A 26,181-nucleotide genomic window follows, 5' to 3' on the forward strand; every position below is an offset into this window, starting at 1 on the left:
AGTTTATCTCCAGCTGTCACCGGACAGACTTCCTCTTCCTCGCACCTGGTGACAATTTAGAAGAGCCAGTTCACCTTATATTAAATTTGGTTTATTTATAAAGCGCCAAGTCACAACAAAGGTCGTCTCAGGTCTCAGTACAGAAACACTCACACAGATTATAAAAAGCCAATTAGTAAAAGTTATCTAAGGAAGCCAGTGGATTGTGTTGAATCTTCGCTTCGTCACAGTCCTGCATCCTAAGGAAGAAGGTCGGCGACAGTGGAAAGAAACAACTCCTTTTTAATGGCAGAACCAGAACCAGGCTCAGGATGGGCGGCCATTTGCCTCAACTGGCTGGGGTTTGAGAGGACAGGAAAGAGACAAACAGGATGATTGGTCCAGGTGTGGTTTCACATGCTTGATTTTGATCTGTGGTTAAAAACAACCTTTTTTTTTTTTTAAATTCTTAGTAATATTTTGCTTCTCATCCAAGGAGTTTTCTCAGTATGTGACATTTACCGGCAAAATGAGTCACATTAAGGATTTATTTTCAAATTCTCCATCTCGGAAGCTTCAAAATGATGCTATTTTGTTGAATTTTTAAAAGTTTTACCACCTGGCAACAAGCAAAGTTTTATTGGTCTAAAATGACGTCATCAGGTTTAAAAAGGTGAATGCCATAAGCTCTACCTGGACGACAAACATTATACGAAGGGTTTTTCAGGCGCTAAGGCAGCCGGAGCAGAAAAATGCTCAAGTTTCAAAGGAAATTAAAAGAGAGAGGGTTATTTCTGATGACATACCTGTTAGAAAACTTCAATTTAAAGGTAGATTAGGGAAGATTAAATGCAATTTTAGTTACCGGGATCACTAGATGTTTTTTTTAATGCAAATCTCAACTCATTTTGGTCACATATTTGTGACGTCAGCATTAAGTTGTGAGTAAATAAGATAAATTGATGATTATAACAACTCCTCTCTACTGTTTGTCTTTCATAACCTGTCAGGTGGAATGTAAGTATGTAATGTATATAAAAAAAGATGTTTAGTTGAACTGGCTGCCAATCCATTCATTAAACAAAAAAAATAAAAATAATTGCAGGAGACTGCATGTTATTATCCGACAGGCGCTAGGACCCGGAGGAGCAGCAGGAAGGTAACAGTAGCAGTATGCTAACCAGTGCTGCTATCACAGGGATTCATGAACCGCTTTTACACCATAAACTTTAATGCTTTAACTGAGGTAAGAACGCGTGACATCCGCCTATTTTAACCGCATAACACTGTCGTTTCGACAGTACACACAACCGGGCGATTGCCTGATAGCTGCATCAGTGCTAACATCATTATTTGTGAGACACAAGCTAGCTAGCGTTAGCCGCAGTCGCGATAAACATGTTTTTGTTGTTTTTACAGCTGAGTTAACATTAAGACAAACGGCTAAAAGCGAGTTCTTGTTGTATCTCTGTTGGGCAATGATACGTATTGTTAACCACGTCGCTGTCTTTCGTTTTAAAAACGGAACCAGTCGATGATTGCTCAGCTGGCTAATGGCAGTGACGGAGCTATCATCAATATTTATATCAATATCTGCCTGTAATTAACCAAAAAATCACTGGGATTTAACCAGAACAAACTGTGGTTCAGCCTCTGATTTAGCTGTAATATTCTGCCCCGTTAAACTATAAACCCCTGAAGGTCACACTCGTTTGCAAATGATTATATTTCTTCAAAAATGTTTACCTGATTTATTTTTTTAAGCCTTCTGACACTTTTAGTTGGCCTTTTATTAAAATATTTTTAACTCCTAGTTGGCCTTCTGGTACCTTTTTAGTTAAGTTTAGTCTATCTTAGCTTCATTTCTGATCTGTTCAGCTCAGGCTTTTAAATCCTAGTTTAGTTTGTTTGCTTATTATTAGTTTATGATATCTTAGTTTGGTTTTCCTCAGTTTATCTTTAATATGACTTAGTTTATCTTAGTTTCCTAGCTAAGTTTTTCGTCTGTTCGTCTGAATGCTTATGCTAATTTGTTTTCTTTAGATTATCTTAGCTCATGTTTTAGATAAGTTTAGTTTAGCCTTTTGTATTTTTGTGTTTTCATATTGTAAAGCACTACACTACACCTCTGAGAGATGCAAATGAGTAAAAAGAGTCATTTTTAGTGACAGTTTTAGTGGTCTTGCTAAGTAAAGCTGTCAGTAAATTGTTTTTAAAGCTCGCTCTGACAGGCAACAAGACCTATGTGTTGCTGAAGATTGGATGTTAGGAGGAAATGATTTGTATTTAATAAAATGAAGTTTTCAGTTTGACTAACGTGAATCTGTATGTGGTAATACAGCAGTTCTTCGCAGCTGTTGTCTCCTCTAACAGGACAGGGTGTCTCTACAAAACAAAACCTGTTTGGGAGCAGCTTGAGTCGATAATAATAATTGTTTTATTGTTAATATTTTAATTACTTTAGTACTGTTTTATACTTTATACTTGACCTTTCTATTTTATGATTGTACTGTATTTCATGATTGTGTACAGCACTTTGGTCCTGTTGGTGTATAAAGTGCTTTATAAATAAAGTTGGTATGGTATGGTATAATGATGAGGAGTCCAACATGTTGACCAGCTTCCTGACTCAGTTTAATGGATCCATGGCGTCTGCTGTAGACGTGTATTCCTGTATTTTTTATTTTAGTATAATTTTATACGAGCTGCACTCCTTCAGTTTCAGAGCGCACCGAACCTTGGTGTATGCAAATACGATGATGACACTAAAGGAATTTGTCCTCACAGAATGGCTTTACAAGCTCTGTCTTCTAACCTAAAAACTATATTATAATAAAAACACTCCTCATTCTTCGTATGTGCAGCCAAGCAGTTTTATAAACACACGATAATGATCAAATCTCCCATGTCAGACACGTCCAGATGTTTCCTTTTGACTGGCAGCAAAGGTTGACCCGCGCACCCAGTTGGTTTTAGCGTTTCGACTCGTTTATGTGTCTTTTTGCTTCTGCACGCCACGCTCCTTTCTCACTGTATTGTCCTCTCTGTCTCTGCAGACTTAATCATGTCTCAAGTCGAGAAAAAGGCAGGCTTGCTAAGGAGGACGTCGTCCTCCAAGAAGCCTTTGAAAGAAAAGGTGGTTCTGATGTACGATGAGATTTTTGCTGTGAGTATCACAACAGAGGGACTTCAGTGTGAAAATCTTTGTTAAATACATTATTGGCAAAGTGGTAATGATGATGTCTTTCCTGCCTTTGATTTAGAAAGAAGACCCAGCCAAAAATAACCCTCGCTTTTGGGATGAGCTGTTTCTCATGAAGGTACAGGAAATATAGATCAAACATTATAAAAGGAGATCTCTCTTAAAGTCCATGTTAGCAGCAGTAATGAAGACTAAGACTTAGTTTAAAGAATAGTTATATAAATAAAAATGCTACGAGGAAACAGTTATCCATCATTTCTTTCTGTTAATAGTTGTTACTCTTTGCAGGCTAATTGAGGAAATACTGATTCGCTCAAATCAAAAATAAACAAATGTTGCACAGATTGAACAAACTGCCTGTCTGGTGGCAAAAATTTGCATCGATTGTGTAGCGGCTGTTGGCCGCTGTTTTATTTATTTATTTTTTGTCAAAAGAGGAATTTATTGTGAGGCTGTTTAGAGAGTACATCTCTCATGTTCGTCTTTTCGTTTCAGGTGAACCTAGAGTACCTGGAGTCCAAACTGGAGAGCGTAGATGGAGAGGAGGTGCAGCGCATTCAAGACAACATCAACTCTCTGTTTCACCACTGCGTCCAAGCTCTCGGAGAGGAGCACCAGATCAAAGTAGTCAATGCCCTGCAGGTAAACAACATTGTGGTTGTGTTCTTTAAATTTAAAGCATGTTGAAATCATCTGATTCTGGACTCCTATATCTGTGCACCTCATCAACCTAAAACTCTTCTGACATTTGTAGTAATAAAACCGATCTTCATACTTAAAAATTAAAAAATAATGCTATTGGATGACGCAGCAGTGACAGTAATATTTGAGTATTTTCTGGACTATAAGGTGCACTTAAAAGCCTTTAATTTTCTCGAAAGACGACAGTGCGCCATATAATCTGGAGCGCCTTATATATGTAAGAAGTCGTAATGTTTTAGTTTGACTTTGGTAAACTACAAAGCTGCTCCGCTTGCAGCATCAAGGCTCAGTTATAATCGCGCAGGGCTCCGTGCACGGCGAGCGGTGGAGGCGTTTATATTTAATGCTTACGTCGGTGCAGTATTCTCCTAAAAGACGGGGCTGTTTTGCTTCACTTAATGCACCTTATATATGACAAAAGTTCAAAAATGGACAATTCATTGACAGTGCATCCTATAATCCAGTGCACCCTATAGTGCGGAAAATACAGTATTACTGTGATCACCATCACATCCTGCCCGTTTAACGACGCCTGTCCTCTCCGCCTTTCTCGTCAGACGCTGTGTGCACTTTTCCGAGGGGTTCACCAGAAGAACAAGTCGGCGTCTGGCTTTGACATCATCAACATGCTCATGGGCTTTGACAAAGCTGAACAAAGGATGAAGGTATGTCTGAAATTACGTTTACATAGAGAAAGAATTGAGTAAAATAAATGTATAAAGGGGTAAAACTGGTGGAGGTTCATTCATTTATTTGGGTCTCTTGCAGGACCTGATGGAGCGACTGGACAGCCTTCTTTGTGGAGACAGCTCAGAAAGTCTCAAAAGCCTCTGCCTCAAATTGTTGCTCTGCTTGGTGACGGTGAGGAAAACTTCCACCACAGTTTTATATCCTTCGGAGAACGTTTGTTGAACTGATAAAGCACGTGACGAGTGCACAATCTTTTATCTGCAGGTAACAGACAACATTAGCCAGAACACTATACTGGAATATGTGATGATCAACAGCATCTTTGAAGCCATTCTACAAGTAAGAGCTGCAGTGAAAATGTTTGATTTGTTTTCAGTCAGTCTTATTCCTCGTCTCCTCTGCTCAGATTCTTTCAGATGTTTCCAGCAGAGGGCAGCATGGTTACGATGCTGTTGTTCTCCTGGCCCTCCTGGTCAACTACAGAAAATATGAGGTTTGTGTTATGTTTATATTTGTGCTGTGGATTGTGTTTCTGAATCTAAGGTCTTTGTTGCGAGAGTTTAAATAGACACTGAAGGACATGCCTCTAGTATACTCGTGTCAAACTCCGTTCCTTGGAGGGGGTCGCTCTCCTGCATGATTAAGACGTGTTCTCGCTTTAAAACACCTGATTTAAATGAACGACTCGTGGATGTGCTTCTGGAGAACCTGACGATTTGGTGAGGAGGTAATTAAGCCGTTTGAATCAGGTGTGTAGGAGCAGAAAAACCTGAAACTTCCAGGACAGCGGAGCCTTGAGTCCTGGAAGTTTGACACCCCTGCTCGAGTTTATCACGTCCTGTCAGAATATTATATGAAGAATAGCTTCCTTTAGAAACTTTCGAAACAGATCTTAAACTATCGCTTAGTGCTTGAAGTATGTATTGGGGATGACTCTCAGCCACTAGCACACCAAATTTTAGCCCAGTATTTGTAAAATTGCTCAGCTGTGGCGGCCGTCTTGAGTCAGGTCGACTCCAAAAGTTATTTACTTTTGATCGTTTCATTCAAATCTGTCCATTGGTTCATGAGGTATTTTGCTAAAGCTGCAGACAAATGAACAGACACAGGCAAACATTATTGCCTTTTTGCCTTTCTCAGCGGGCGATAAATAGGCCATAAGAGGTCCGTTAACTTCATCATGAAGGCTCCAGTTCCTGCATGTAGAGCAGAGGAATCTCCAGACGTGATGTTATTTTATGATTGAATAATAACTGTGATCATCTCTGGTTTCTAGTCTGTAAATCCATACATTGTGAAACTCTCCATTGTGGATGACGAGCCTACACTGGATGTAAGTGTTGTTGTTTCATGTATTTTTATTATGAAATAATAATCATTACTTAGTTTATTAAAGGTTTGATTAAAACACTGAATGATCTTTTATTTTTCCCCCACCCCAGGGAATGGGCATGGTCGTCCACCAAGCTCTGGCAGAATATAACAGGTAACATCTTCACATTTCCACGGATCAGAAAGCCTCTTTAATCACGTTGTGTTTACTGCTTCAGTTTGAGGTCCGCTGCAATTGTTCTATTTCTATTCTTGGCAAAAAAGAGAGAGGAACAAAAAAAAAAAACCCAAAACAACCCAAGGCCTTTATAGCTGTAGTTATTTATATCCGACTGCTTTCTTTGTGCGCCTCTGATGTCTTCAGGATTAGTTTGTAAAGGAGGTCTGGTCTGTCTGAATGCATAAACAGACACATCAAAGTGATGAAAGCGTACAGATCAGTGTTTTTATGGATAAATTGGAAGCAGTGAAGTTGTTTATGTGAACGTGTGTGCTGTGGTACAAGCACTGAGATTAAATGAACATATGAATCTCAGATTTCTGTGGTTTATCTATTATTGAAAACCTTTTCAGTTCATTTCATCTTCACCTTGTTTTGTTTTTATCTCTTAGGCAGTACAAAGATAAAGAGGAAGAGAACCAGGGAGGTTTCTTCTCCACTCTCACCAGCATGGTAAGATGCAGCCTAATCTAACATTTTTGCTTCTTTTTGAACATTTTCAGTCTGGTTTGATTAGAGCTTCGTATTTCCCCTCTCAGGTGGGAAGCATGTTTATAGCAGACGCTGATGAGAAACTCTCTGTACAGTAAGTATAAAGTCCTATTATTAGGCCAGTTTTTCTAGTATTAGTTTGATATTTGTCTGAGTTGCTTTACTCAGTCAACAAGTTTGGCTAAATTTAAAAAGACTGGTACCCAGAAATGTTTTTACAGATATTGAAGCCCCCTTTTTTTCAGGAAGCATGAAGATAATCAGAACTTATTTGTCCTGATGTACAATATGATGTTAATTGTGACACTTTATAGACCTCTCAGTGTTTGCCTTTACAAATTAAGCTACATTTAAACAGTTTGCAGCATCGAATTAAGCTGTTTCAAGTCATTTATTATTTAAAAAGTGAATGCAGAAATTTAGTAACTGATGTATTTGCGCTCTGTGCAGTATTGAGCAATAAAACAAAGAAAAGTAGCTCGACTGCTCGGTCCTGAAGCTACGTATTTTCTGCACCTTTTCACTTCTTTGTATTTGGCTCAAAACCGAAGGCTGTTTGGTTCAATAATATTCAAACAAATAAAAACAACTCTTTATTTTATCCTTTTTATTTAATCTCAAGGACAAACGAGGCGATTCTGCTGGCCCTTTATGAAGCCGTGCACCTGAACAGAAACTTCATCACCGTGTTGGCGCAGGTAAGTGTTGACATTTTGTCTTCATGTTGGCTCGTCTTCTGGATGTTTTAAAACTTTGACCGCTTTTATAATTCAGACTTCTTATACCTGTGTTATCCAACAAGAAAGAGCGTCGGGCAGCGACCTGAGGCTCACCTGGTTGAAAGTCGGGGCTGTTTTATGTCTAAGTTTAACGATTGTACATTTGTTAAATGTTTTTACTTTCTTATAAACAGAGCAGAGCAGGGCTCGAGCGTCTGTGAGAACAAAGTCAAAGATGTCAAATTTATGGCTATTTTTATCCAGAGCCACAACACGTGCATGCTTTAAAAGCCTGATTCAACACGAGACAGTGACAGTTTTAATGCGCAAGAAAAAGATGAGGTGGTTTGTTTCTTCAGAGGTTAAAGGTTTTCACGAACAGCTGGAAGTGAAAAACAAAGTGGATTTTTTTTTTTAAAGTAAAGGTTTAGAGCAGTGGTCCTAACCTTTTTGGCATTATGGACCAGTTTTACACAAGACCAGACCTACGAACTGGTAAGTTCAAAGTTCTCCAGGGAAGTTGAAGTATTTTTTTACTCGTTTTTGCAAAGTTGGCTTGTAGGTTCGCTTGTTCGAGGAAAATAACTGCAGCTGAGTCAAGTGCAGGAAAGAGGCGCAAACAAATCCGGTAATTTTTCAAAATAAAATACCCTACAGACCAATGTATAAACAAATATTTACATACAACAGATAAAAAAAAATTTTTTCTATTAAACTTTTTATTAATTCTGTGTAGCTCGGTACCAAATGATCCATGAATTGGTTCTGGATTGCCCGGCGTTTGAGTTTGAGCTTTATGGGTTTTTCAGGCTCTCTGTTCATAAAAATGCCAATTTAATTGAAATTATGTTTAAAAGTTCTGAATTAATTTTAGTTTTAGCCAAATTATGTAACAACTGTCTCACAAAGTGCAGCTGTTAACCCGGCTGTAGATGCTTTCAAATGTGGCGATGAATGAACAACACAAAGAAATGCATCGTTTGTTTTAGTTTTTACGATGGTTTGCGCTCCACTGAAGCGCGCCGGGTTCCTTTATTTCTCAGTCGTATATTCCACAAACAGGCTTTCATCATTTTGAGGCAGAGCTAACAGTTACACATTTGTACATTTGTGAATTTCCGTGTTTCTGGTCTCTCATCAGAGCCACCCTGAGATCGACATCGCAGCCACGCCCACCACCCCAACGCCGACGACGCCTACGACACCACTCGGCACAACGCCGCCCTCCCTAGACAGTGAGACGCACGTTTTTTACATGAACAGTGACGCTATCCGTGCCTACATCAGGGGGTTTTATCGCCTGGCCCTGAAGGCAAACAGGCCTTCGTTCGTCTGTCGTGTTAGCGAAATATCTTGTGAACGAAACATTCAGAAAATAATTAGTTGAACATCTATGACTCACTAACGTTTGGAGTCAAGCTAATTCAGATTGGCTGCTACAGCTAGTTGACTCTGTCAAACCTGCAGATATTGAGTTAAAGTTTGATGGTCGTAGCTGAGAGTCGTTAACAACACATACTCTGAGCACTAACACATCTCATAAGATCATTGGATTGTGAAAAATGTCCTTTAGAAGGTTTGACCAAAACCACTTTAACTCTGTCCCTTCTCAGAATAAAAGGATTTTAGTTTAAAACTCAGCGATATATTGTTAAAACCTTTCTTTTGTTTTTATTTTTACTAAACTCCACAAATCAAAGAGGACTTTTTCCAATTCTGTTAACATTTTTCTGTTTACCTGACATAGAAAAATCTAATTACAGACTTTCTAACAAAACACAAAACACCTTTCCACGGTCTAGTTTTTGTTAAAACCAAAGCAAGGCTGTCTCTTTGTGTTTTTCTTTCCTTCGTTTGGAGGTTGTGTGTTGTTGCTGGCATGTTTCAAAGCAGCTCTTTTTCAGCGCACACATGCTGTAGCTATTAAAAGTCCGTCGCTTCCAACCTAAAAGCCTTTTTCTTGATAAAATATTTACCTCTAGCGTCAAACACAGATGGATGTGCCACCTGGAGGCTGACTTACTGCAGCTCTTATGCTCTTTTCTTAGACCAGATGAGGTCACAGATAGATAATCGGATGTCATAAATAAATTTCTGCCCCCTCCTCTGGACCTGCAGGTCTAAAGAGGAAGGGGACAACCATCTTTCCTTCGCTGTTCATGAATGAAACAGTATGTTTGAAGGTTTTTACTGGATGAAGATGTTTGTGTAGACACAGCGAGATGCTGCACTTATGGTGATAAATGAGCAGATGAAAACAAGTCTTTTCATTCTGAAGCTTAGGGAATATTTTCAGAACCGTTCACTTTTCTACAGCAACATAGTGTCACTGTTTTTTGTAAATCTGTTTGGTGTTAATTCGAAATAAGTAAAAACTTTCTGTTTCCTGCACAGTGATGAACAACCCAGAGCTGCCTCTGGATCCCAACCTGCAGACCAGCAACCTTCTCATCACCTTCCTCAAGTATGCCTCCATTGTCATGCAGGACACTAAAGGTAAACTAAATCTCTTTTTAGAAACATTTGAAGTCTACAAAATCATTAGTTTACTGTTTTAGAGCCAATAATGTCTTACGTCGGGTCTTGTGGTCAGGATTGTGGAGACCAAGCAGATTAGTTAAAACAGCGACTCTCACGTTTTAAAGAAAATGGCTTAATGTCGAGTCTTATCTGCTTATTTTAAAAGAGAGTGATAAAAAACTGGGCTTCAGCAGCAGCAACACAAGGTCGCCGTTCCTCTTATTTATACAGCATTTGTGTGTACGATTGTTGTTTAATTTAATTATCATAAGTCAGTGTTCCTAAATCTCGTCCTTATTATTATTTATAAATCCTTAAAAAGCTCCAAAGTTTAACATTAGAGATGGGAATCTTTAGGCACCTCAGTTCAGTTTGGTTATGATTTATCAGAGGTGTGATCATAAAATGATTATTTTTTTAACTTGAATGGCTATCATTTTTTTTTTACAAAATCAGCACTGATTTATATATTTTCATACATGTAAAAAATAAACTTTTTAATCACAGATCAACAATTAGCATAGATGCTAACTTAACATTGAAAATGCCATAGAAAAGCTAACGCCATTAGCATTGTGTTTATTGCTGGAAATTTGTACACAAATTAAAGTTATTATTAAAGATAATCACAATAACTTCAGCTTTTATTTACAGACATATATTGTTCAAGTTTCAGCGACGAAAAGAAGAAAAACATCTCCCACCTCCAGGAGACATGTTGGAGTTTGTAACGACTGTGTTTAGTTTCTTTTGCCCTTTCGGTCTCTTAAATTGTTAAAAAATTGTTTTTTTTACAGATGAGCATAGACTCAACAGCGCCAGACTCTGCCTGATCATCCTCACCTGCATAGCCGAGGTGGGAACCTCTCCGGATTGGAAACGTTTGTTCGTATTCTCCTTTAGTCTGAACATTTTTGTTTTTGTTCGCTTGTGCGACAGGATCAGTACGCTGATGCCTTTCTTCACGACGACAATATGAACTTCAGAGTCACCCTCCACAGAATGGTAGGTTTCTAGTTGTTAGCAAAGCGATAAAAGCAGAGAAATGTAATTAATCAAGAGGCTTAATTTGAAACTTTTACTGACATATGGGGATTTTTTTCATCTTATGTCTGAATATTGAGACTCTGACATGTTTGGGTTCGCTTTTAGTTGTCAGTTTTCAGGTCATCTGTAAAGAGATTGTGGTTATAATAGTGGTTAGTGGTTCACACTGTTGTCTCAGTTCAGTCCCCAGGTTGGACCCAGGTCTGTGTGGAGTTTACATGCTCTCCTCCTGTTTGCTCAGGTTTTCTCCAGCTGCTCCGGTTTCCTCCCACAGCCCAAAAACACGCATGTTAGGCTGCCTTCAGGCCCGGGCCTCCGCTGAAAAAGATCTCAGTGGTTAAATAAAAATAATAATCCTTTTTGTTCTTACTCTTTCAGCCCATGAGACACAGAAAAAAAACGGTGGGGAAAAACATCCCGTCACGCCCGCTGGTCTGTGCTGTTCTAGGTAACAAAAACCGTTTTTATAATCCTTGGTTAAGGAGCTGCAACCTCTCATCTTCAGGACCTTATGTGCCTTTTTCCATGTATTCAATAATATTTCTGCAAAAATCATTAACTCACAAAATATTATTTAAATAACTGAAAAAAAAACAGTCTGGCTTTTCTAAATCAGTTCAGATTTGAAGAAACATAATTTTTGTGCAAACTGAACTTTATTTTTGTGGTTTGCAACTTTATATTGTTATTAAATTCACTGGAAACGACTTTCTTTCTCTTTTCTTTTAACTCGCTGCACAGGAAAAACAGATATCCATCTCATTTTTTTCTGAAATTTAAAAAAATAATCATTTCCAGCTGCTTAAAATAAAATTTCAGTGAATTAGAGGTTAAATTATGGTTTACCTTAGAGCTCTGATGTTTTGTTTTCGTGTCCCTCTGTGCAGACCTGATGGTGGAGTTTATCGTCACTCATATGATGAAGGATTTCCCCATGGATTTATATTTGTGAGCGCATTAAGAAAACCCACACATACATCACCGTGGATCACGCACCACCCAGCCGTATTAGTCACCTTCGTATGCGCTCATTTCTTTCTGCAGACGCTGTGTGCAAATCATCCACAAACTGCTGTGTTACCAGAAGAAATGCAGAATCAGATTACACTACACCTGGAGAGAGCTTTGGTCAGGTAAGGATAACCTCACTTATGAACTTTTTAAACTGTCAAAATTAGGTTTCTATTTAAAGATTGTTCTTTTTAAAATATGGGTTAAGAGGATTTTGATTAATTCTTGCTCTGTGCAGCGATTAAACATAAGATTTTCTCCCTTGTAGAAGAATTTTGAAGCCCAAAGGACCGATGAGCTGCAGCATTTTCATTTCTGCTTTCTGTACCAAACAAATTAAAATGTGTTTTGTAGCCTTTAAAAGGTTTCATAAGGTTTTCATAAACAAAGCCTCAGGTTGCAAAGAGTTAAAAACAGCTCTGTTTATCGTTTATTTGAGTTGATCTTGATTCAGATGAGCAGTCCTTCTCTCCTTGTGCTGAAAACAAGATAAATTTAAACCTGCTGGCACTAAACAAATGTTTCAACAACTATAATCTCAGAAAGTCGACGTGTGCTTCTGTTTTCTACTCTGTCCATGTTATTACCTCACATCAGGGGTCCTAACTTCTATCAAAGGACCTCTGCAGCAGCGATCGTCTTTATGTTTGCTAACCTAAATTTACGAGTTTATTATAGTTTGTAGATCTTAGATAATCTGTGCAAAAAAACGGCAATAAATCTGTTTTAAAACTTAGTGATGGGCCAAGCTGTGTTCATAATTTACAGGTTTCTGAACTGCTGAGCCTTAAAGGTTTAGTGAATTTCTGCTGCTTTTCTAAAACAAATCCGTTTCCTCCTGAAGTCGCTGCTTGTTGTTTTGTGAATGTATTGCATCGTTGAGATTGGATAATGAGCCTGTAAAGAAAAAGTAATCCGTCCTGAAGGTTTTTCTTTTAGCTTGGTCAACACAAAGTAGGATAACATTTCAGTCTGTAATGTCCTCGTCTGACTGTGTCTCATTAAAAAAGCAGATTCCTCTAATCAGACCAATAATCACATTAATTCTCTGAATAACGCAAACCTCCTCCTCCTGCTGGTGGTAATGGCTTTCCATGAAATAAACCCGGTGACGAAAAACAGCCAAATGAAAATAACAGATGTGTTTATCTTATTTCACTGCGTCGTTTGGACAACTTGTGTCGGTGTTTGTTAAATTAGATGTTTTCCAAAAAAACCAACCAGCCAACCTGCAGACAGGCTTGATTTGGTGCAGAAAAGGTTTGCCTCCTCCCGCGTTTCATTATCTGCCTTAATGAAGATGCCAACAGAGAAAAGCAGACTCCACTTTTTTATTTCTTTCTTTCTTTAATGCAAACATCTCTTCCTCTCTAGGCTCGTTCACAAAACAGTTCTGTGAAATGGCTGCCAAAAAAAACCCAGTTTGTCTTTCTGCTGGGTGTCCCTCACAGACGTGAGCTTTCAGAAATGAAGCGAGGATTGCGGAACCAAAAGAGGCGCGAACATTGCTGCGTTGATGTGGAGCGCAACAAACGTCTCCCTCCTGTCATTTTACTTTTAAATGATGAATTAACTCCGTTTAGCGATTCTTTGTGTGGTTAACTAATTTCTTGAACTAGTCATAAATAAATCCGTTTGTTGTTTAATCCCGTGTGGTGGTCGCACAGACCAGATGTCATCACTTCACCACATTATTGAGCTGCAAAGCCAGCTACCTTTTTCACACCTCGACCCTTACGGCTCTGTTACTTCCTCGCTTCGAGCACAAAGGTTCATCCGGTGTGGGTCGGCTTCAAACCCCCGGCGCCGCCTCGACCCGTTCACAAATCCCACCCGACGGCGTCTACGTCCCGGCTTGAAGCGTTTTGTGAAAGCACCTTCTGTCTGTTTCTCTCCGTAGCTCTCATCAACCTGCTGAAGTTCCTGCTGTCGAATGAAACCACCCTGCTGGCCAAACACAACATCTTTCACCTGGCCTTACTGGTGAGACATGCAGACGTGCAAACACACAACGAAAACAGGAATGGAAACTAGTTACATATTTACATATTATATTATTAAAAAGATACATTTTGTAAGATTGGTTCTGCTTGTAAAAATGTAAAAAATCCTGTTTAATCATTGTGCTTTGCTGTATTGGTGCGTTTTTTGTTCTTTTCAGATTGTGAACCTGTTCAACATGTTTATAACCTACGGCGACACCTTCCTGCCCACCTCCAACAGCTACGATGAGCTGTATTACGAAATAGTTCGAATGCATCAAGTCTTTGACAACCTCTACTGTATGGGTATGTTTGAAGACACTTGAGGGCTTCTGTGATGCGGTTATGAACTATTATCGTCCTCCCTGTTGTTGTAGGAAACTCTTTGAACAACCACAGTTTGGAGAAATAGTTTAATTTCTGACCAGATTGACGCGTCAATGGCGAGTCCAAACACGACCAAAACGTGGTACCAGTATAAGTCCCGCCTCCTTCATGTCGACTAACAGGACATTACCATTATTAAGAAATAAACTCTCTTGTTGAAGCCTGTCATTCTCACTTTGCTGTATGTTCAAATAAACACGGTATTTCATGCCTTAAAGAAAGCTCATGTGACACCATGATTGTGTGCGGGGGAAGTAGGCGGGGCTTAACGCCTCACACCCTTAGTGTGCAGACTCTGGTTCCAAAGATACGACCGGGTCCTGCTGCCGTTGACAGAACGACAGAAGGCTGGGACACTCGATCTGTTAGCATAATATGTCTGCGAGCACATCGGCCGCAGCCCGGGGCCACGCCCATCAGGACTATCGTAACATTTCTGCTAGGATAACCACGTGAAGTGAAACTGATGGTGGTGTAACAGTTTATAAAGTAGCGTTTGCATAAACCGTTATAAAAGTTAAAAAACCAAAAACAGCTGAACTTCTGTAGCTGAAGACGTTTCGATTCTCATCTGTGGAGCTTTCTCTGTTCAAAAACTGGGGAGTGTCGAGTCGTAAGCTTTTAAAATGAGATGTTCTGTAAGCTAGATTCACATGCAGGCAAACAAAGACCCTAACGGCTCTCCGTTGTGAGGAGACCGAGCGTAATCTGCGTAATCTCTCCATTATTTTTCCCTTGAAGCTGTGAACCGAGGCGGTCTGACACTAAAGACCTTTAAGGATATTTCAAACAGATTTCAAGTTTATTTACCTCCATTTAACTGATTACGGTTATCTGCTGTTGTTTTCAGTGAGTTGTTAATGTTATTAATAAATCATAAATATCAAACCTTATTTTAAGAAATAAAAGAAAGATTTAAAAATATATTCCATTCTGTCCGTTTCTGTCGTTTTCTCCTCCCTCCAGTGTTGAGAGTTTCCACCAATGCAGGCCAGTGGAAGGAGCCCGCCAGCAAAGTCACACACGCCCTTGTCAATGTTCGGTAATAAAATTCACTTTTGTTGCAAAAATACTGTATTTTTAAACAAAACGCTGACTTCTGTTGGATTTTAGGGGAACATAAAGCAGGGGTGAGTTGGGAAAATGTGAAAAGTGACGTCTTCGGTCGTAAATTTAACTTTGCACCACACAGAACCCATTTACAAATATTCCTGTCCCCAACAGCACACATTACCTTGCCTTTTAAAAATTTCACTCTAATCTGTTTCCTCTTCCATCGTTTCTGAAGAAATAGTCTTTTGAGGTCCCTGTTTTTACCGAAAACTCTCAAACTGAAGCAGTTCTCCGCGACGAGCCGCTCCCTGGCCCGAACAGGTCGATGGAAGTAAAAACTAGAAAAGAATAGTGTTTGATGAATGAATAAATTAGGCTGAATGAACCCAGAGAGATACTGAAATAAACTTAAATGGAGGGGGATGATTCCATTTTCTTCCCATCACTTCACTCCTCTGAGGGCTGTTTCCTCATGGAAGAATTATAACCTCAGAGAAAAGTTTGCATTTTTGTCTCGGTGATCGGTTTAAAATGTGATGCAGTTGAAGCTGATACAAAAGAAGCCAATTAATCTCTCAGTTGATCTTATTTCATTCACTCCTATTTGAGCTATAAAGCAGTTTTTTTTCCCTGATGTTGGAGCGGATTGCCTCTGAATTTACATATGAGATTTCCTGCTGGCTCACACGACGTGGAGGAGATGAAGCTGAAGAGAAATGAGTTTTATTTTAACTTGCCTGTCTGCAGCTGGAGTCTTTGTTTTTGTTCATCTGAACACAACAAACCGTTTCACACCCTGAATATGATCCGCTTGCGCCTAAACTCGACCTTTCCCCATAAATAACTTTCCAAAGAAGTTAACAGATGTATAAAAAGAGAAACATGAAGTTAAGTTGGTTCCATTCTTTGTTTAGAAAATAAACCTTTTTTTTTTTTTAGGTTGGAAGCGAAAATAAAATCTGTTTGTGTGTGTTCGTTTGTCTGTCGTGTTAGCAAAATATCTCATGAAACGGTGGACGTTTTTTAATGAATGAAGATCTACCACCAACTAACTTTTGGAGTCAACCACGCTCAAGATGGCCGCCAGAATTTAGCAAACACAAAAATGACTCAGATGGTTTTAGAGCTAAAGTTTGGTGTGGAAGTAGCTGAAACGTTTACTGATTGGACAAGATCTTATTTTAAAGCTTTACCTTTAACTGTCGGAGTCAGCTGTGTCTTTCTGTCAGCAAAATATCTCACGAACCAGTGGGCGGAGTTTAATAATGTGGATGGACATTTACAACTCAATAACCGTTTGAAATCAGTCTAATTCAAGATGGCCGCCACAGCTAATCAGCATCAGCCAACATAAAACTAGCTCTTTCAAGTCGGAGATATTGTGGTAGTAGCTGAGAGTCATCAACAATGTTTGCTTTTCTTCACAAGATGATCTTAGTTAAAAGGAAAGGTGGCGGGTGATATGCATTCCTTCAAGAAACGCTGGTAACGCTCAGCAGAAGTAATTAGAAAGTAAGAAAAACCAGAATAAAAGAATAGATGTGAACAAGGCTGTAAATTTAAACGAGTCTGTGTGAACAGGTGTTTCACTGAGACGCCCAGCATTAAAACCAAAAAACCTGAATTTCAAGTTTTCTGAGGATTGGCAGCAGTTTGAAGAAAAGTCGGGGTGACGGGGACCAACGGTCCCGGTCCTGAAGGAGTCGAGTCTTAAACCCGTTTGTGAGTTTGTTCCTGCACCTGTAAACAAACTGGACCTGACTGTCGTCATCCTGACGCATTTAAAACGATTCAACCTCAGGGAGTGTCGGCCACATGTCCGTTTGTCAAAGAGGAATCAGTCGTGTCCTCACTTATCTCATCCATCTCGTGTTTCTTCCCCCCGGTGCAGCGTCTCAGTCATCCAGGAGATGAGAATCCCAACAATTTCAGTCAAAGGCGATTGAACTTCTTTGACTCGTGAAGTTTTGCTCCTCGTAAGAGGATCTTTTCTCCGTTTGTTCGGGTTAAACAGATTCTGCTTCGTTTCGAGCGTCGTCCTCCTCGGCTTGTCAGTCTGCCGCTGACATGTTTACGCTTTTGCTCAAACAGAATCTGACAAACACAAAAGCTGCAACATGAAACAAAAGAAAAATAGAAGTGTGTGTACACTTTAAGAGGTTTGTGTCATAGCTTGTAATAGTCAAATATACACACGCTACCAATAAAGATTTGATTAAAATATCCTTCCTGTTACATTTTAAGACTGACTGTCTTTCCCTTTTGTTTTTCAGGGCGATTATCAACCATTTTAATCCCAAAATTGAGTCGTATGCTGCTGTGAACCACATCTCCCAGCTCTCAGAAGAGCAGGTAAACATTGCTCCTCGCCTCTTTCTGCACGCGTTAAATGTGGCACGTTCGTATAAATAAACCGCAGCGATGACTTCAGGCTGTTTGGGTTGAGCTCCCGTGAAAAGCATCGTTGGGATTCCAAAAGCAAATCTCATGAATGTTTCAGTAAACCGCACGAGGAACACTCTGTGGGAGCGTTTGAGAAGAGATTCTCTGTGTTTTACTTTGAAAGGCTGCTCTCATCTTGGAGCAGTTACAGCTGTGTGGCATTAATAAACAAATCAGATGATGGAAGAACATTTATCACAGACATCCGTGAGCCTAAAACTCATCCTGCGCACATTTTAACCACCACCTTCGGAGAAACTGAGAAACTTTTAAATTTGACCCCAGTGGTCATTTCTGACTGAGCTTTTGAAGGAAGCATAAAAGGTTTTCTTGAGCGGTTTTTGACAGCTTTATATATAAATAGATATATTTAAACCATATTTATTCCTTCCTGGAAGTGGTCACGTTCCTCACGATCCCACCGGTTTTCAAACACGCAGACACAAAAAAAGAGCCGAGCCATTAAAGTAAAAACGGCTCATTATTGCTGCTAAGATTCGAGTAGAGGAAGCTGAACGGATATTTGAGCTCCATTTAGGATTTTTATCATTTATGCCCAGTCTGGGAGGATGAGAGAGCAGCCTGGGGAGGGCTTCTCGAGCCGATAGGAGCGTAATGGATTTGGTCATTATGCTCCCCAATTACCTCTTCGCTTTTATCTACAAGATTTATTCACAACAAGCAGAAACAGCAGAAGTTGGCTTCAGTTTCAGGGAGTTTCCAGTGTTTTTATATTACCCTTCACCTGGTGATAAACCTCCACTCTTAATTAGATAAAAAAGGGGTTGATAACATTACTGAAATTAAGAGTATTTTTTTAACCTGTACTGTATAAATACTGTTTGATTAAGTGTAACTTAGAACATTTACTCTCAATCAAAAGTTTTTTCATCCTTCCAGGAGGATTCTGGTTGTTTTTTTTTTAGTTTAGTTGGTTTTATTGTTGTTTTATTTGCCTCTAAAGTCTGAACTTTAATCTGGGAATGATTCCAGTTTAACTCTGTTCCCGTTACAAGTCGGAAACCCTGTCGGATTTCCTGATCGTTTTCAGTGATCAGGCTAATGATCAATACACGTCAACGACGACTAACTTCTTCGTGTTTTGTACGTTTAAGCTAACTGTGGTTGTAGAGGTGGAACGATTCATCAGCCGACCGGTTTTAATTTAAATAAATCAGCAATCGACCATCTCTGTGCACGGTCGATTAATCATTCACAGAGAAGGAAACCAGGATGCAGCTGCAGCCAGCTGACTTGTTTTTAAGCAAGAATGCTCTTTTATATATTATTTTTAAGTGTACACGTTCTTCTAAAGGTTGTTAAATCTGTGACCTGTGCTGACAAAATGAATCTTTCCATTTTGAGTTATTACTTTCATGAATTCTCCATCTCAGAAGCTTCAGAATGATCCGTAGTTTCAGAAAGGCTTTTTGAGAAGCTCCATGTTGGCCTGCTCTGTCCTCTTTGCTGGAACTGAAACATGCGATTTAAGTTTTAGTTTCAACAGGTCGACCCGAATAATTCTGAGGTTTTATTCCTTTTATTGTTGTTTCACTGGCAGCCAACCACAACGAACGGGTGATACTGTGCTGTTGTTTTTGACGTCCTCTGATCTTGGCGATCATCTTTAAAACTGAGCTTTAAGTGTTGAATTTGGAGCAGGGAAGATGTCCTGTTTAGAGCCACGGTTTCTAAATGATCGCAGATCTGAGTCTTAAAATGTCAGCTGAAGGGTAAAAATCTACGGCTAAAGTCGCCGTGAATCCTCAAAAAGTCGAACGTGTTTGAGCCGATTGTTAGAAATATCTTCAGGCAACATTTCTGTGTTTTTTTCTGAATATTTGACCCTAAACCAGATTCTGTTTCCTTTCAGTCAGAGCAGAGATAAAACAAAAACAGCTGATGTCTCTTCAGGCTCCTTTTCTTTGTTTTTTTTTTTAATAACAAATGGAACGAAATTTTTGAATTTTTGCTCTTCATCTGACATTCAGTCCTCACACAGACACACATGTCATCCGCCTGAGTGTTTTTTTTTTTCTTTGGAAGATGGATGGATGTCCTCCGGAAACGCAGGACATTAAAACACTGCAGTGCCCTTTTTTTAAAAACAAAGTACCTCTGTGGGTTACAAAACAAAAGGCTGCTTTTTTCAAACCAATGCTCTCGAAGATAAACACAAAGACGATTTCTAAAACATGTTGCTAATGCATTTATTTATTTATTTCTAACCAGCTTGGAATGGACCGGCTATGAAACGCACAGATGAGTCCATTTTGAACCGCGTCTTATTGGTCCTTCCTGTCCCCGCTGTGTCTTTTATTAAACCGGCTGTCCAGCTGTTCGAACTCTCTCTGTCTTCTCAAAGGGGAACCTGCTGCTGGTGATGATGGCTCTTAAAACAATTGTTAAAAAGGCAACAGAAAATGGACCAAATGATGAGAAGGTTGCCATAAAAGTGCAGAAAAAGAATCCGTCTGCAGACCACAGGCGCCTTATTTTCCAAAGGACAAAACTCTTAATGTTAGTGACGGTTAGTGGCTCCGAGAGGAAGCAGACGCTTCGCCGCAGCTTTACAACGCTCTGCATGATCCCTCATGAATAAAACACCAGAAATAAATTATTTAAAAAACTGTTAATAATTTACCTTTATCTCCCTGTTCAAGTGTTCACCCTAAGATGAAATAATAAATTGCGACGTTAAAGGCGGCAGCGCTTAATTATCGCCCGCTGCCGGAGGCGATGGTGGGAGAGTTGTGGACGCCGGACAAGAAAGAGCACCGCAGACGCCATCTTTGCTTTGGGGATGTTGATGGAGAAGTACAGAGAGGGTCGGAGGGAGGAGCTGTGGTGTTGTTTGAGGAAATGTGGAGTGGCAGAGAAGCATGTTAGACTGATATAGGACATGTATGAGGACAGGAGGACATCATCTGGGAGGGACGGATGGCTTCAATGTGGAGGTGGGAGTGCATCAAGGATCGGCTCTGAGCCCCTCCTTGTTTGCTCTGGTGATGGACAGGCAGGAATCCCCGTGGACAATGATGTTTGTAGAGGACATCATGATCTGATTTGTGAGGAGAACAGGGAACAGGTGGAGGAGAACCTGGAGAGGTGGAGGGATGCACATATAGTACATGTGTGTGAATGAGAGGGAGGCAGGTGGAGCAGTGAGGCTACAGGGAGGTCTGAGGTCACAAAGGTGCGGGACTTCAAGGACTTAGGGTCCACTGTCCAGGAGGACGGGGAGTGAGGTAAAGAGGAGAAGAAGAGAGTCCAGGCAGGATGGAGAAAAGTTTCAGGAGGGATTTGTGACAAAATGATGGCAGCAAAGGTCAAAGGAAAGGTGTACAGGACGGTGGTGAGAGCAGCTGTGTTGGACGTTTTGGAGGCAAAAAGACAGGAGACAGAACAGGAAGTGGCAGAGCTAAAGATGTTGAGGTTCTCCTTGGAAGGGACGAGGATGGACAGGATTAGGAACGAGGTCATCAGAGGTCCAGCACAGGTTGAAGGACTGGGAGATGAAGTTAGAGAGGACAGACTGAGATGGTTTGGACATGTGCAGAGGAGGGACAGTGGGGATATTGGTAGAAGGATGTTAGAGAAGAAAAGGAGATATATGGACGTAGTTAAAGAGGACATGGAGGGAGTGAGGACATAGTTAGATGGAGGAGGATGACATTCTGTGGAGACCCCTGAAAAGGGAACAGGTGAAAGAAGAAGAAGCCGGAGGTGAAGGTGGAGGATAGTTTTCGCCTTTATGTGTCGGTTAAACCTGTGTCAATGCAATTCAACATGGCTGCCACAGCCAACTGACCTTTAAACACAACAATGACTATAACTCAGTCAGATATTGAGCTAAAGTTCGGTGTGGTAGTAGCTGAGAGTCATACTCTGAGTGTGACATCTCGCAGCTTAGCATGAGATCGCACTCGTTGTTATTCTTAAGGTTTGACCAAAACAAGATGGCCTCAAACTGACATGAAAGGCGTCAGGCGACGTTCAAGCCTCGCTGGACCTTTAACTCTTCTTCGGTTTTCTGTTTTACTGCTCGTTCAGGTTCTGGAGGTGGTGCGGTCCAACTACGACACGCTGACCCTCAAGCTGCAGGACGGTCTGGACCAGTACGAGCGATACTCAGAGCAGCCGAAAGAAGCTGCTTTCTTCAAGGAGCTGGTAGGAGACGAGTAACCGAAACAGGAGATGAAAAGGCAGCGTGAGGGCCGAGTGTGGAATGAGTTAACAAGTAGGACAGCTGAAATTAGCTAAAATCAGCCAAAACATAACTGGAGCTGAAAGCTGAAATTAACAAAATGTAGCTGAAAGGTAAAATTGGCAAAACTGTGGTTAAAAGGTAAAATTAGCAACAACCTAGCCAAAGCGTAAATTAGCAAAACTGTAGCTATCAGCTATAAATGATACAACAGCTAAAAGCTACAATTAGCAAAACTGGTAGCTTATTGCTGACATTAGCAAAACAGCTAAAAGCTACACATACAAAGACAGCAGCTAAAAGAATCATCAGGAGTAGATTTCAGAGACAAATGTCCCTGAAGGACCTGAAGAGCTCTCAGTGGATTTTTATAGGGGCACATTTTAAAATTAAAGTTAAATAATTCAAAAAGTGTAAAAGTTAGCTGAAAGTCGTAGCACACGGCTCCTGAACGAGCCGAACGTTTTGATTTCTGCAGGATTAGAAGTGCTGACTCAGCGTTCACGCTGTTAAAAAGATGACGTGGAGGGAAATCTCAGCTCCCTGTGTGTGTGTGTGTGTGTGCGTGCAGGTGCGCTCCATCAGCCTGAACGTGAGGAAGAACGTCTCTCTGAACAATCTGAGTCAGGACGTTCTGCTCAAAGAGTTCTCCACCATCTCCTGAGACGCTCACCGCCCCCACAGCCTCCACCCCCCACGGCCTCCGCCCCCTGGCCTCCACCCCCTCTTTGTGCATGTGGACATCTACCTGCTTTCAACCCGGACCGGTCCTCGACTGCTCGCTCCTCGTCCCGCAGAGATGGACTCGCTGACAGACTCGGATGGATCTTAAGGAACAATCGAAACACTTCGACCTTCGACCTCTGTGTTTGTTCGGGAGGTTCCCGTTAAGTCCCGGTTCCTTAAGTGCAATCAGTAGTTTTTGGCTGGACTGTTAACTGACACCTGAACGTTTGGATTACATATATGTTTTTTCTTTCTTTCAGTAAAACAAAGTATTTTAGCTTTCTGGTGTAGAACTAATCACTGTTTCTGATTTGTGTCTTTTTCCTGAGCCGTTTTCAGTTTGGTGACTCTTCTTGAATCGAAGCATTTTCTCTTTAAATCTAAACGCTTAATTTAACTCTTTGTTCTCCAGGGTTTTTTTTTTTTGCGTTTGCTGAGGTAGAGGACATTTTAGTGATTAGGTTGTGAGGATGCTTTGAAGTGATTAAAACCTGTTTTCTTCCATCGCTGAGTTAAAAGTCCCTCATGTTCGAGTTGTTTCTTTTTATTTTAACAAAAGCTCAACATGTTTGAGATTAGGAGGCGAAGCTACTTATAGTCACTGCAGGTCCATGTTTGGAACAAACTGATGAATCAAACAGGCAACTTTTTAAACTCATGAATCATTTTCCTCATTCAAAACTCCTAAGGTGAATGGTTTTTTTTTTTTTGTCTTTGTAGATAAAAGCAGATTTGAATTATGCAATTTCCTTCAGTGTTGGGGCTGTGTCATCTCTAACTCCTGTAAGTGGATTTGTTTCTTTTTAATTAAAGTTTTTTTTTTCCTAATCTTGTTTCCTGTTTAGCCGCACATTAAGAAAACACAAAAAAAGAAGCTGTAATGTAGGCAGACTTCCAAACATCGAACAAACTTTAATAAAACAGAAAGTCTTCACTGGTTGGAAAACTGGTCAACCTTTGGAGCCCGCTCAATTCAAGATGGCTGCCACAGCCAGTTGACCTCGACAGGCGTTCCTCCAAGGAGCGTTTTACTGAGACAAACAACCTGGAGGCAACGAGAGACAAATGTTACTGTCATCAAACTAAAACAGAATCCAACTAGAAGCTCTCAGAGAGATCAAACCTCCACCAAGGCCACAGTTAGATTAAATAAACTGTTTGATTTGGATCTTAATCTGAATCATAATCTGGATTATTTATTCCATTGTTTTTTGTGACGACCCCATCATGTTAATTTTTTCCTGATCTTTGCTGACAGACAGACAAATCAACTGGAAACAGAACCTCCTTGGAGAAGGAAACAAAAAGGTCACATGTAGGAGCAGAGACAAGTTTTTAACTAAGAGGTGACCTTTGACCCCATGAACCTTTATGAAAACAAAGTTTAAAGACTCTTATAGTTTTCTCCTCATGTTTTGAGTTTAATTAACCAAAATCTCTGATAAACTTCTGACTGATGGTTACTGGATGATGCTCCAACAGCAGCTTCATCTCTGGATGGAGGAAAATAACAGCAGAGGTCAGAGAAGAGGATGGAGGGAATCGGGATGGAGGCAGTAAAATAAAACGGAGGTAAAATAAATAACTTGAACAAAAAAAAAGATCAGGAAGAAAGACGAGTTTTATGGAGGAATTAATCAGTCAAGACGGTCACTGAGTGATGACCTCTTCGCTCAGTTTGTCTTTATTGGTGGAAGTTGGATTAAAAAAACAGCAGAGAGGATTGAACCGCAGTGATTAAAACACACACACACACACATTCACACACACGCGCCTGAATCGGGCTGACTCCGTCCAGTGATCGCTTTCTGTTGTCACACGTTGCTCTCAGGGAGCAACAGCTGCTCCAAACACCAAACCAAGTTGTCCACGTCTAATGGTTCCTCCGTGTCCAGCGTCCAGGACAGAGAAGGACTGATGAGACGAGTGGACAGAGGAGTCCAACTTTCCTGCCGGATACCAGAGTCGGACTCCTCCGTCCACTCGTCTCGTCAGTCCTTCTCTGTCCTGGACTCTGGACACTGATAGAGAAAAGAATACACACATTTGAAAGAACCTGCTACCAACATGTCCACTGGTCCTCCGTAGAGTCCATGTCCAGGAGTCCGTCCTAACGTCCACGTAGTGAAGGGAACTCTGTCAAACCTGATCCTCCATCGATACGCTGAAGGAGCCTGAAAAAGGAGGCGTCCCCCTCGTCAACGATGACAGGACTCCTTTCCCTGTCCTCACTCGTCTCACTGAGGCGGAGGTTTCTGTCCCCTTGGCAATAAGGAACCGATGATGAGAAGCTGACCTTCCTGTGTTACAGAGAAACGACTGCAGAATCTAAAGAGTGCGTTGTCGTTTCTGTCGGTTTAAGGTTTTAAAAATGACTCTCATCCATGTTGTTTGACTCCTTGTTTGACTCTTTGTTTTGACTCGTCCTTTGATTGACCTTTGACTTGTTGTTTGACTTGTCCTCCTCCTTTGACTTGTTGTTTGACTCCTCATTTGACTCGTCCTTGTTTGACTCCTTGTTTGACTCCTTGTTTGACCCGTCCTTTGACCCGCCCTTTGACTCCTCATTTGACTCCTTGTTTGACTCGCCCTTTGACCCGCCCTTTGACCCGTCCTTTGACTCGTTCAGCAGCTGCAGTTTGTGCGGTCTCAGGTCACGTGTTTGTGCTGATGTCCTGCTGCTGCGTGTTCACGATGTTTTGTTGCAGCAAATCAGCCTTCTCATCAAATATTCATTTCGGGGCCGATCGCTCGCTTTGTCTCAGCTGAGCAGCTCCTCCCTCCTCGTTCAGGTTTTTTGTTTTGTTTTAAACGTGAAAACACAAACTGAACTCCGGCTGCCTCCTTCTAAAGACACACAAGAGCAGAAACTTTTGACCAGAGGAACACTTTCCTGTTTTTTATCATCTGTTTCGAGCAGTCTGAATAAATTCATCCATCTTAATAATTTTACTTTACTCTCCAGCCTGCAGTGGTGCTAAACTCCTCTGTGACCCCAACTGGAAGATAAACACCATCAATACTGCTGGATTTAAGAGTCCCGAGGCACATTTTATATTCAAACACCTCTCCACTGCTTTCTTTCTGTCTTCTTTTGTATTTCTGCTCCACGTTTTCCCCGCCTGCAGAGATCTTCCTCTGCCTTCTTCGGTGTCCGTCCTTGCTTCTTTTCTTCCTCCTGTAGATTATTTCTCTCTTCTCCATCAGACTTCTGACAGACGACGTAATAATCCCTGTCTGTCTCTAAAAAGCTCTCCCACTCTCTTTATCCCCTACAAGAGTCATTTCAGTTGTTCCCGGAAAAAGGATTTCTGTCTGCCGCAGCTACAAATATTTATTTCAGGCATAATTTCATCCAAACACAGACAGACAGACAGACAGACAGACAGACAGACAGACAGACAGACAGACAGACAGACAGACAGAAGGACAGACAGACAGACAGACAGACAGACAGACAGACAGACAGA

The 26,181-nt window shown here is 40.6% G+C and overlaps 1 protein-coding gene across 1 annotated transcript; it reads left to right on the forward strand.

Annotated features, from left to right (window-relative positions):
• The first annotated feature begins 1,109 nt into the window (after window positions 1-1,109).
• Window positions 1,110-23,539, forward strand: armh3 (armadillo like helical domain containing 3). Its single transcript, XM_017417066.3, has 26 exons — window positions 1,110-1,225; window positions 3,036-3,145; window positions 3,243-3,299; window positions 3,677-3,823; window positions 4,441-4,548; window positions 4,652-4,744; window positions 4,838-4,912; window positions 4,980-5,066; window positions 5,850-5,906; window positions 6,016-6,059; window positions 6,518-6,578; window positions 6,665-6,711; window positions 7,240-7,315; window positions 8,478-8,571; window positions 9,731-9,832; window positions 10,654-10,712; window positions 10,796-10,861; window positions 11,282-11,351; window positions 11,791-11,851; window positions 11,948-12,036; window positions 13,815-13,897; window positions 14,076-14,202; window positions 15,250-15,325; window positions 17,610-17,688; window positions 21,832-21,948; window positions 22,557-23,539. The coding sequence occupies exons 2-26, from the start codon at window positions 3,044-3,046 to the stop codon at window positions 22,647-22,649; spliced, it is 2,070 nt and encodes a 689-aa protein (XP_017272555.1). The 5' UTR covers window positions 1,110-1,225; window positions 3,036-3,043; the 3' UTR covers window positions 22,650-23,539.
• The last annotated feature ends 2,642 nt before the right edge of the window (window positions 23,540-26,181 follow it).

This window comes from Kryptolebias marmoratus, linkage group LG3 (genome assembly GCF_001649575.2).
Source record: "Kryptolebias marmoratus isolate JLee-2015 linkage group LG3, ASM164957v2, whole genome shotgun sequence".
In the NCBI taxonomy this organism is placed as follows: Eukaryota; Metazoa; Chordata; class Actinopteri; order Cyprinodontiformes; family Rivulidae; genus Kryptolebias; species Kryptolebias marmoratus.

Coding starts and splice junctions, on each gene's coding strand:
- armh3 (XM_017417066.3), top strand. CDS start 3,044: ATGTCTCAAGTCGAGAAAAAGGCAGGCTTGCTAAGGAGGACGTCGTCC. Junction 7,316..8,477: donor TCATCACCGTGTTGGCGCAG/GTAAGTGTTGAC, acceptor GTCTCTCATCAG/AGCCACCCTGAGATCGACAT. Junction 15,326..17,609: donor CACGCCCTTGTCAATGTTCG/GTAATAAAATTC, acceptor TTTGTTTTTCAG/GGCGATTATCAACCATTTTA.